At 51.7% G+C, this 11337-nt stretch overlaps 1 protein-coding gene across 3 annotated transcripts; it reads right to left on the reverse strand.

Moving 5' to 3' along the window:
• Nucleotides 1-2911: 2911 nt before the first annotated feature.
• Nucleotides 2912-10971, reverse strand: Ssh3 (slingshot protein phosphatase 3). 3 transcript variants are annotated; one of them, XM_051193568.1, is made up of 14 exons: nucleotides 10684-10971; nucleotides 10186-10226; nucleotides 9417-9648; nucleotides 7649-7764; nucleotides 7504-7575; nucleotides 7253-7318; nucleotides 6948-7136; nucleotides 6768-6861; nucleotides 6461-6589; nucleotides 6301-6347; nucleotides 5505-5651; nucleotides 5063-5263; nucleotides 4700-4973; nucleotides 2912-3823 (listed from the first exon to the last, which is right to left on the reverse strand). In XM_051193568.1, exons 1-14 carry the CDS (start codon nucleotides 10747-10749, stop codon nucleotides 3545-3547), a joined length of 1953 nt encoding a protein of 650 aa, XP_051049525.1. In that variant the 5' UTR covers nucleotides 10750-10971; the 3' UTR covers nucleotides 2912-3544. The 3 variants fall into 3 exon arrangements, with proteins under 3 accessions (XP_051049525.1, XP_051049524.1, XP_051049523.1); XM_051193567.1 differs by having other exon boundaries at nucleotides 2912-3838; nucleotides 10186-10223; nucleotides 10684-10970; XM_051193566.1 differs by having other exon boundaries at nucleotides 2912-3838; nucleotides 10684-10970.
• Between the last annotated feature and the right edge of the window lie 366 nt (nucleotides 10972-11337).

Consider the following 11337-nt stretch of genomic DNA (forward strand, 5'->3'; position numbering starts at 1 on the left):
CTGTGAGGAGGGTTTGATTTCGTTGTTTTTAAACTGCCTAATGAGGCGTCCTGGCTCCTGACCGGAAAGGGGCTTTGAAGATGGGAACTAGCACAAGATGGGGGGCTACCTTAAGAGACGAGAGCTGTCGTTACCCAAGTGTTCAAGTTGGGCTGTGATATCTGGTGGGAACTGAATGGGTGCAGGATCTTTCTGACCCTGCCTGTGGGAGTTGCATGTTTCCAGGAGATTCTCCACTGCTTGAGTATCAGTGTAAAATCAGTCAATTGACCTCTGAGAAACAGATGTTAGGCTCCTGGACTGAAATCTAGAAACCCAAAATCTGATTGAGGGTCTCTTAGATACTCAGGAATGTCCTCTGAGTCTTGGTTCTAAACACTGGTGGTTGTTAAGGCCTGCCCTTTGTCCCTTTTGAGAGTACTGGAAGGTGACTTGGGTGTGTAGGCTGGATGGCCCTTTAAGGAGGTAGACATTCCCATTTACTGTAAATAGGTGCAACTTCCTGGAAGGAAATTAGGCAATGTCTCATGAAATTAAAAATGCAGTCTTTGCTTTAGCAATTTTAGAAATATGTCCTACAGATTTAGTAGCAAACAATAGTTTCGCAAACAAAAATACAGAAAAGAGTACTTAATGAAATGTTACTTGGAATGGGATTTTTAAAAAATGTAAACAGACTGCTTATCAATAAATGGTCGCTTATGTAACCCAGCAAGTGGAACAAACCTTTAATCCCAAAACTAGGTAGGTAGAGGCAGGCAGATCTCTGAGTTCAAGGCCAACCTGGTCTACAGAGTGAGCCTGAGGACAACCAGGGTTATGAAGAGAAATCCTGTCTCCAAAAATAAATTTAATGGTCACTTAAATACATAACAGATTCTATAAAATTGAATATGTAAGGTAATTTAATTTTTTGTATGTTGATGCTTGGTGTTGAACTCAACCCTTTACCACTGAGCAAGCTATGGCTGGGTTTTTGTTGTTGTTGCTCTTTTATTTTTTGTTTTTTCTTTTTGGTTTTTTGAGACGGGGTTTCCCTGTGTGTAATCTTGGCTGTCCTGGAACTCACTCTGTAGGCTAGGTTGGCTCAAATTCACAAGAGATCTGTAGGCTGGGTATTTTACAATTGGGGCACATTTTTATCTGAACGTTAGGTGAAATCTGTGGTTTGAAATTATTTCAAAATGCTCTATAGAATTTTTAGTTGTTGTTGTTTCGAGATAGGGGTTTCTTTGTGTAGCCCTGACTGTCCTGGAACTCTGTAGACCAGACTGTATTTGCACTGGCAGAGAACCGCCTGTTGCTGCCTTTTGTAAAGGCGTGCCACTGCTGCCGCCACCACTGGACCTAGAACTCTAATGTGCTGTTGTCTAGGGCCAGTGAGAGGACTCAGTGGACCCAGGCACCTGCCATCAAGACTCAATACCTGAGTTTGGTCCCCGGAAACTAACGTTGGGAGAACTGGCTCCTTCCTCCCAGTTGCCCTTTTGTCCTCCACCCACAAGCTGTGGCGTATACGTGGACATGCACACACACAAAGCATAGAAATGTAATGAAAATACTTTAAATGCTATTACCTACGTTTCCAAAGAAAATGCATCCTAGTAGGTTTGACTGCAGAACCATGGGGCATGGTTGGAGGACCTCAGAAGCTATGAAGAGTCATTGCTTGTGAAGATGAGCCAGGCACTAAATGAGTCTGACAGAGAATAAACTCATTTTCTGTTAAGTTCTCTAGCAATTTAAGTTTTATATACACATACCTTAATTACTTGTCTGTATTTTTTTTAATGTAAACAGTTTTCTTTTTTGTCTTTGTTTCCCCAAAGTTGAATCCTTATTTCTTAGGGTCCTGGTGAATAGAGGCTTAGAAAAGCTGAGTTCATGACTGTGTCCCTGCTTTGTGAGCTGAGCTAGCAGGAAGAAGGCTGTCCTCCTGGTTAGCTGCTGGAGGGAAGGCAGCCCCATATTTGCTCAGTGCTTTGGGTCAGTAGTGAACTGGCTTCTCTGTACCTCATACATGCCACCAGATGGGTTAAATGACTCCTATTCCAGAGAGCACTCAGAAGCTTGCATTGTTTTACAAAAAGAAGCAGACTCTGGGTACAGTGACTTGGAACTGATGAGGCCAGGGCTGAGACTCAGGTCTCCTCACCCACTGTAGGGTTAGGGCAGGACTGGGAATCCCCCAAGGGTTTGGGAAAGACTTTGATGAAACTGGACATGCTGTGATACTCATGTCTGGAGTCAGTTCTGGCATTGAACCAGAGTAGTATGTCATAGTGTCATAAAACACTAGGATGGGAATGACAAGGGCAGAAGCACTCACTCCTTTCTTTTTGTTTTTGGTTTTTCGAGGCACTGTTTCTCTGTGTAACCCTAGTTGTACTAGAACTTGCTCTGTAGACCAGGCTGGCCTTAACTCATACAGATCATCCTGCCTCTGCCTCCCAAGTGCTGGAATTAAAGGTGTGCCCAGGTGGGAAGGTGATTCTTAGAACCCAAACATCCTCAAGAACTAGCATCAAATGCCCCAAAGGAAGTTGGGCCCTAAGGACAAGCTTGGTCTTGTCTAGGTAGGCAGCAGCAGTTCCTATTCCCTCGTAGTTAACTCCCTTTCGCTGTCCCAGCACAACCACAAACCTGCTGCCCATATAGGCTCGTGTCCCTGCCCCTGTTAATGGGCAGGATAGCTAACATTTACCCAGGCGGTGCCCTAGAGATGAGGAGATAGCACTGGCTACCCCTTCCCATCCCCCAACACACTACTCAACCAAAACAGGTCTGTCACAGGACACCTGAGAGACATGAGAAAGCTGGAAGGAAGGGGTAGGAGAGGCTAAGCGCGGTGTGTAAACAGAGAAGGATCTGATGGAATGACAGATGGCTTTGTCACCAAATGGAAAAAAACTTAATATGAAAATGTCTTTTATTTCTCAGTACAAAGCCAGATACTATATGAGTATGAAAAACTTGACTGGCCAGAGATCTTCAAGAACAAGAAGACTCTCTTTAGCCCAGTGCCCCGTGACCCAGTGAGGGCCATGGGAGAACTCGGCAGCAGCAGAGACAGTTGTGTGTGGGTGGGCTCTGAGCCCCCTCGGAGCCTGTGGGGCTGGGGACTGAAAGTGCTATCTTCCTTTGTGGCCACTGGTCCCTTGGCCTAGCTGCCTGTAGCTAGAGGTGGGAAGAGCAGGACAGAGTGGCCAAAAGTTGAGGGTAAGGGGGACATGAACCAGAAAACTTGCCTTAACAATTTCTGGGCTCAATTCCATAAAGTGTTAGGGATAGAATAGAAAATGAAACTAGGGTTATTACCCTTAAAGGCACCTGGAATGGTTCTACCCATATACGCTATGTAGAAAAAGTCTTGAGCCCTCGACAGGTAGACATGGGCTACCTGAGACCTAAGGTGGCTGCAGGAAGTGACAAAGGTCTAGGGAATGCTGGGGAGGAGCTAGCTATAGGGAGTGTGCAGGTGCAGAGGGCGCATCTGAGGAGCTGTGGCCTGTCTGCTTAGTGTCTAGGGGCAGGGCATAAAGGCTTAGGTCCCACCCTCCTCCCTGCTGTCATCTACACTGGCCTGCCTCACCACTCTCCGGAGTCTAGGTGTAGAAGATGACATTGCAGCCTCCCCCAGCTCTTGTCCTTGCCCCTGCTCCTGGAAGGCCCGGGTCCTGCTAGCCACCAGGGCAGCACTATGAAGGGCAACCACAGACTGGCGAGACTTCAGGGCAGGCCAAGGCCCCCTGTGAACCCGTCGACCACCTTTGGCTGTTGAAAGCTGAGGGAAGGGATGAAGAGGCTCTTCATCTGAAGATCCCTGGGAAGAGAAAACCTGGGTGGGAGAAGAAAAAGAGCCCCAGGGAGCTCAGAGCCAGGAATGGGAAGGTGTACACATCCCAAGGGGAAAGAGCACCCAACCCCTCTTCTCTTGGCCGCACTTGCTTGAGCTTTCTCCTGGGCCCTAGAAGCCTTCTTAGCCCACTGAGCCTGACTTCAACCACCTTCTCCTCTCACCCCTCTGCCTTCGTACATTCAATCTCATGAACCACAGCTAAAACCCTGACAGGTCCCAGGGCTCATAGGACACTTACTTTTGACAATAACCCACCATTAACCCCACTCCTCCCTATCAGTCCAATGCCCAGCACCGAAACATTCTGTCTGCACAGATTCCTTCTTTTGGGTCAGCCATGTGACTTCATGTCACATGTAGGGCCTGGCTTCCTGTCCCAGCTTGTGCCCAACAACTCTCAGCACACACCATGCTCATTTGTCCACTTAGTCAGTAGGTGACTGTGTGGGTACAGGCTCTTCTCTGCTAGGTCCTCTGCTGTGTGGCTCCTCAGCATACAGGAGGGACTTGAGGAATGCTCTTACCTAACCTTTCCAGCCATCAGCTGGCAGTGGAGCTCATGGTCCTGGGAAGATGCTCACTCACTCCAAAGCTAGGAGCCAAGCCTTTAGGAAATGAGCCAGTCTGTCAGGCTGAACTGCCACTACTTAGACCCTGGGACCACTGCTCTTGCCTGGCCTGGCATAAAAGGAGGAGCCCAAAGGTGGTCCCCACCCTTAGGTACTCAGGATAGTCTTGAGCTGCCTGGTGCAGAAAGGTGTAAAGTGGTCAGAGCGGTGGTAGGCTCCCATATTCTCTTCTGCAAGGCCGCTGCAGGCAGAGTCTCCAGCCCAGCCTTACCTCTGGCAGGTCTCCAGCCTCTGGGGTACTCTCTGGCTCTGAGGATGGCTCCAGGAGACTGATGGAGCGCATGACTCCTCGGAGGTTGATGCGGGGCCTCAGCCCAAGCTCTTCTTTGGGAGTCTCCTGGCTTTCCTCAGAACCCATAACCATCACCTCCCCACTGCCCCCCGGTTCTGGTGGAAGAGGTGGCAATGGTGTAGAAACTTCAGGTGCCAGGGACTCCTCTGGGGAGACCACACCCACTTTCTGCTCCCAGACATGGCTCTGCCGGCTGTGAGGAGGTGGCTCTGAGTCAGCTTTGAGTGACACAGCAGCCACCCCCCAGTATACACATCTTCTCCCTTGTCCCCTCCCCCATACCTGGCAGTCAGAATGCCCTGGTAGGTCTGTAGCTGACGCAGGAAGCCGGGGTTGGGGCGCACGATGGGCCGGAGCTCCTGCACATGGGTTAGGGCTTGCTCCAGGCCCCAGCCATACTGTTTCATGGCATAGGCCAGCACCGTGGCAGCAGAACGGCTGACACCCATCTTACAGTGGACCAGCACCCGAGTGCCCTGTGCTCTATGGAGGTGGGTTAGGGTCAGCCCATTCTCCCTCAACCCCAGCAGTCTGGAGACTGCCAAGGGCAGGTAAGGGCTAGGACCCAGTAGAGAGGAGGAAGTGTCAATAGAGAGGGCAATGAAGGGAACAGAACCAAGGGCAAGATGAGCAGGAGGAGGGTACCAGTCCCCCCTGGAAGCTGGGGCTTAGCCAGCTCTATGTGAGCTGGGGGGGGGGTGGCAGAAGCTGGGAGGAGCCCAACCTGGCATGCTCAATGAATCGGTGTGTCTCCTTCCAGTGGGGCAGCAGCTGCGCTGATTCCTCATCCCAGACACGAACGTTGTGATAGGTGAAGCGCTCAGGGAAGAAGTTGTCAATCTCCCGGGCCATGTTCAGGATGTGGCTTACCCTGTACCAGAGGGTCCAAAAGCAGGCTGGTGTGGCAAAGGAATCAAGCTCACTGGCCATTTCTGTTTGGTTCTTGGTTCTGAGTCAAGGGAGGGCAACACTTGGAGTGGGAAAAGAACTGAACCAGCCATCAGCTCACTGACCTTGGACATACTGTTTTACTCTGTTGGGAATGAGCTTCCCTGATGAGGAGTCAACACTAATCCTAGTCCATGATTCAGACTGCAGTTAGCTCTCCAGCTAAGCTGAGTTTAGGGGGCTCTCAGCAACAGCTAATGAGGGCTACAGCAGGTCTCCCAGCCCACAATGGGGGATGGCAGGTTCTTTTCAGAAGTGGTAACCACATCCCTACTAGAAAAAGGCATTTTCTTCTGCCTGAAGAGGTGGCCAGGTGAAGAGGAATCTCTTCTGCTTGGCAAGTGCCCACCAGAACCCTTGTTCTCATCTCTCCACCATCGGGTGTGCTTAGTGGGGCAGATGGCCATGCTGTTGTGCCTTAGAGCTCAAGTGAGTGCAACATCCATCCCCATGACTGGGTTAAAAGCAGATGCAGCAGTTCTTGGGGTGATCCAAGGTTCCAGAAACTGGCCAGGCAACCCCATAGGAAGGTTGAGAGAATGATGGGCTGAGAGAAGGCTGGGGAACCTTACCTGTTTCTCTGAAGTTCCTCCAGATTGGCAGCATTCCACTCAGAGCCCTGTGGAGTGGGAGCGGAAGAGCACTGGGCTCCTGTGGCTTGCCTCCAGCTACAGGACCCATCATAGCAGCTGCATGGGTGATCTGGTCCCCACCTCCAACGCCTGTACTCACCAAGTAGAGGTGGGGGAAGATGCGTGAGGCCCGGTCTTGCTGGGCCATGAGCAGCAACATCTGGTTGTCAATAAAGTCACGGTACTGTTGAAGAGGGCATCCCAGACGCAGCTCCAGAGCCTGGCGGATCTATGGGAGTCGTGCAAGGGAAGAGAGTTCAGATCCCCATACCTGTGAAGCCTCTGAGGACGGTACCCTGTCCCATCTACACAGAGCTAAAGTCAGGGATTGGGGAATGCCTCTGGGCTGGAGGAAAGGAAGGGGAGAAAGGTGAGTCTCAAGCCCTGGGCCCAGCTACCCTGCCCACCTCTTTGGAAGTAACACTCTCTAGGTCACTGGTGTCCAACACCTGCCACAACTCATCCAGGATCGCCTGCTCCATCTGCTCTTGTTCCGAGGCCCTGGTAGTGATCCTTCAGTAAGAGGCCATCCCTTCACTTCACTGTGGTACTCACCCCCCACCCCCTTTTCACTCCCCAGCACTGACTGTCCAGGCTCAGCAATGGGTGGTCGCAGGGACTCCAGGTCAGCCATGGCCATCCACTCATTGAGGCAACCCTGGTCAGAGTTCAGTTTCTCCTGGTAGTGTGTGGCCCAGACAAGGGCACTGCCACCAGGCACAAAGCCACTGCCTAGAGCCGCCTCACATGCCTGGTGTAACACCTGCAGCGTGGCCCTGGGACAAGAAAGATAGCCTAAGACACACACCATTTTACTTGGTTCCCTCTCCTGGGCCTGGAGGCTATCTCCCAAGAAAAGGTTGGCCTAAGGCTAGGCTACTGCAGGACTTACCACATGGTCTGGATGGAGACTGGCTTGAAGATTCGGCTCTGACCACCAGATGTCACACTGAAGCCCCTGCAGGAGACCCAGGGAGGGTAGAACCAAATACCAGGCTCCAGAGAACCTGTTCATTTGTCAGATGGGAGGAGGCTGAGGCCTAGAGTTTCCCAAGATCACACAGTAAAGAAGAGTCTCAGCCCTAGTCCCACTGTTCTTCAATTCGTGCTTCCCCCACCCCGCCCCCTCTTGCCACCTCTTACCCATCGCCGTCCAGGTACACCTGGGCATCACTCCAGAGGGGCAAGACCAGGCCCAGGGTGCAACTGTGGGAGCTGACGGGACAAGAGAGGCATTGTCCCTCAGCACCTCACATCTTTGCCCCAACCCTCTTCTCTCTGCTCCTACCTGCTATCAGGAAAGTCCACACCCAGAAGGATGGTCTCCTGACTCAGACACTCTCCTGTGGACACTACCAGCAGGTATCGGAGTCGTGGGGGCCGGGCTGCCTCCAACTGGGCTGCCTGCGAAAATGGAAGAAGCTCCAGAATCATAGGTACTCCTGGCTCTACCCCTTCACTCCACATAGACATACCTTGTCCCTTGCTAGCCCCTGTCCCCCCCAACTCCCAAACAGGACATTAGTGGCTACTTGACAACATAGTGATGCTCAAGTTTTGCAATTTATGGCTCAACAAACTGTCTTTAAAAGCCTCAAATGGGGAGTGTAAGAAAAGGAAGGAGGCTGGGTGTGGTGGCATACAACTTTAATCCCAGCACTCGAGAGGCAAGTCTCTGAGTCTACAAAGCAAGTTCCAGGATGGCTAGGGCTGTTACACAGGGAAACCCTGTCTTGAAACACCACCCCTCTCACCCCCCAAAAAGGAGGGGAGGATAGCACTGTTAGAGGCAGCCTCACTTTTGTTTCTGCCTAGCAAAGAGGTTTTATCTTTTTAAAAATTATTTTATTTGTGGGCTGGAGAGATGGCTCAGAGGTTAAGAGTGGCTGCTCTTCCAGGGGTCCTGAGTTCAATTCCCAGCAACCACATGGTGGCTGACAACCATCTGTAATGAGATCTGCTGCCCTCTTCTGGCCTGCAGGGATACATGTAGATAGAATGCTGTATACATAATAAATAAATAAATCCTTTAAAAATTATTTTATTTGTAAGGATGCTTCGTCTGCATGTATATTTGTGCCCCACATGCATGCCTGGTACCAGAGATACAAGAGTGTCAGCTATCCTGGGACTGGAGTTAGAGATAGTTGTGAGCTGCCATGTGGGTGCTGGGAATGGAACCTGGTTTCTCTGGAAGAGCAATCAGAGCTCTTAATCCCTGGGCCATCCCTCCAGCCTTGCAAGGTGGTTTTTAAAAACCCTGCCACTCGCCAATATTTTATTTAAGATATGCCTTCTACCAAAGGGATGATGTTGGGCCTCATACATGCAACATACATTATTTTATAATGGGTTAGAACAGTACTCCTGGGACTGGAGGGATGGCTTAGTGGTTAAGAGCACTATCTGGCTGCTCTTCCAGAGGACTGGAGCTCAATTCCTGAAGTCCACATGGCAGCTCACACCTGTCTGTAACTCCAATTCCAGGGCTTCTGACATCCTCACACAGACATATATGCAGGCAAAAAAGCAAAGAACATTAAAAAAAAAAAAAAAAAAAAAAAAAAAAAAAGAACAACATTCTGTTCTAAACCCTGCTTTACCAAAACCTGCATCTTGCTTTTCATGCTTTGCTGCCAACAGCAAGTATCTGCCTCCACACTCTTTCAGGAGCTGGCTCTTAGGATAGGCTCCAGTAGACCCCATTCCTTTGCGGGTGCTCTGTTTGCCTGGCTGGCACACCAGCTGCCAACATGCTTCATAAACCCTGGGAGTATGAGTCCATCTCTGCGAAACTCACTAGTATCAACAGGGGCCTCCTGTGGATTAACAGAAACCTCCCTCATGTAACCCCCACCTCTTGGCTCGTAAATGACAAACCTCCCTTGTCTTTTCACAGCCCTTTGGAGACAGACATGACCTTGCCCGGCTAAAATGCCTCTAGCTGAAGTGCCAGAGTTCTCCAGGATTGGGTAATCCCCCTTCCAACCACCTAGATTACACCTAGTCTCACAGCATTACCCCTAGATAGACACAAGCTCTGCAAATTCCCTTACCAGGCGGATGTCATCCTGTGGCCTCAGCAGCTCCACCATGAGGTGCAGATGCTGCCTTTGCACTTGTTTCCAGGGACTCTGGAACTCTTGCCCGTTGTCGGTCTGGTCGGCAGTGGGTTGCTTCTCACCCAAGGGTTCCTCCATGGACTCAGAATCAGCCTCAACCCCATCCTTACCATCTCCTCCATTCTGAAGTCCCAGGACAGCTCCTCGGAGCACTGCAAAACTCTGCCTAGCAGAGTGACAGGGAAATGGTTCTGGCCATAGGCTTTCAAACTTTAACAAGGGTGAGTCCCCTGAGGGGATTGCTGAAATGGATTGCTGGCCTGCTCTCCTGAGTCAGCTCTCCTGGAGTGAGGCACAGTTTGGATTTTTAACCAGGACCCTGATAGTGGTCAGAGGGTCAGCCAGCCTTGGGCTCACATCTGGGGATGTGTCCCTTTTTTGGGCTCAGGTACTCCAAGCTTGCTAGGCACCTATACAGCTTCAGGTCCCATCCTGCCCCTGGTCCTGTGATCATTGACCTGAGCCAAGGTCCAGGTAATGTGTGAAATAATCCACTGACCAGGGCCAAGGTAGCCCTGCTGGTTCTCCACAAGCCAGGGATGCGATGCCTGCCAGTTCTGCCCTCAGCACCTGGTCCCACCTAAGCATGAGTTTATCAGAATACACCAATGGATCCTTGGTTGAGGCAAGACGCCTGGAATCCACAATGGCAGCGGCCAGGCTACAGGCTATAAGGAAGCATATGTCCGGAGAAGGGACTCACCTGCGCTGCAGCCGGCCTCTGCGCCTGACCACTCGGTCCTGCTGAGAAAGCAGCCCGGGGCAGAGTGAAAGATCAGCCCCCAGGACAGGAAGCACCCAAATCCCTCTTCTCCTCTCCCCTCAGGGGAACCCTAGGTGGATTTAAAAAAAAAAAAAAAAAAACCCTCTTCTGCTCTTCTCTCTGAAGCCGCTCCCCCTCCACAGGCCTCAGGGGAGTCCCTGCCTAAGTCTGGGCACACAGCGGGGCTGCAAGGGCTGGGGGTTCAGAGTGTGGGAGGATCTGGCCCTCTGCGGACTGGGTTGGCTCTCAGGACTTCGCATCTACCTAGGTCGAGCGAGATCCCGGGAGCCTCAGAACCTCCCAAGTGCCCTGGAACGTGAGACTCAAGGTCCCTCTCCTCCTACTCCCAGGCGTGAGGCCGGCTGCCAGGGGCAGGAGGTGCTCCCTCAGGCCCAGCTGGCAGCCAACTGCGAAAGGGCAGAACCAAGCTAAACTCACCGTGGGTCCCACAGGCGTGGAGTGGCCACTAGCCGGCGGCGAGCGACTCACTGTGACCAGAGCCATAAGGCCAGGCCCCAGTCGCCAGACGAGAGCCCGGCACGACCCCTCCCACAGCCCTATGGTCAGTCCCTGCCTTCGCAGGACCAGGAAGAAGAGATTGGAGTCACTAGGGCTTGGCACCTCCTCGGGAGCAGCCCTTAAAGGGCCCGACTCGTGCCCAGTCGGGCCTCACAGAGCTCGCACCGAGCGGCCGCGGCCCCACCCCTCCAGTCTCGGCTCAGCTCGCCCCGCCCCGTCCACGCTAGAGGCGGGGCTGAGGGTGGGGCCAAGGGCGCTCAGGTGAGGGGCTCAGAGTTCACTTTCGCCCCTAGCTTTCTTTGGTCTATACCCACGGGAGGCTCCCAGCCCTCTTGATACACGTAGTAAACTCATCTGACTAGCTATGGACCTCCACTGGCTTATGCTCTGGCTTCTGAGAAGGAAGGAGCAAGGACAATAGGTTTTTTGTTTGTTTTTTGAGACAGGGTCTCACTCTGTAACCCTGACATGGCTGCAACTCACTTTATGGACCAAGCTGGCCTGGAACTCGCAAAAATCCATCTGTGTCTGCCTCTCAATTGCTAGGAATGAAGGTTTCTGACACCATGCTTG

This window comes from Phodopus roborovskii, unplaced genomic scaffold, assembly GCF_943737965.1.
Source record: "Phodopus roborovskii unplaced genomic scaffold, PHOROB, whole genome shotgun sequence".
Lineage (NCBI taxonomy): Eukaryota > Metazoa > Chordata > Mammalia > Rodentia > Cricetidae > Phodopus > Phodopus roborovskii.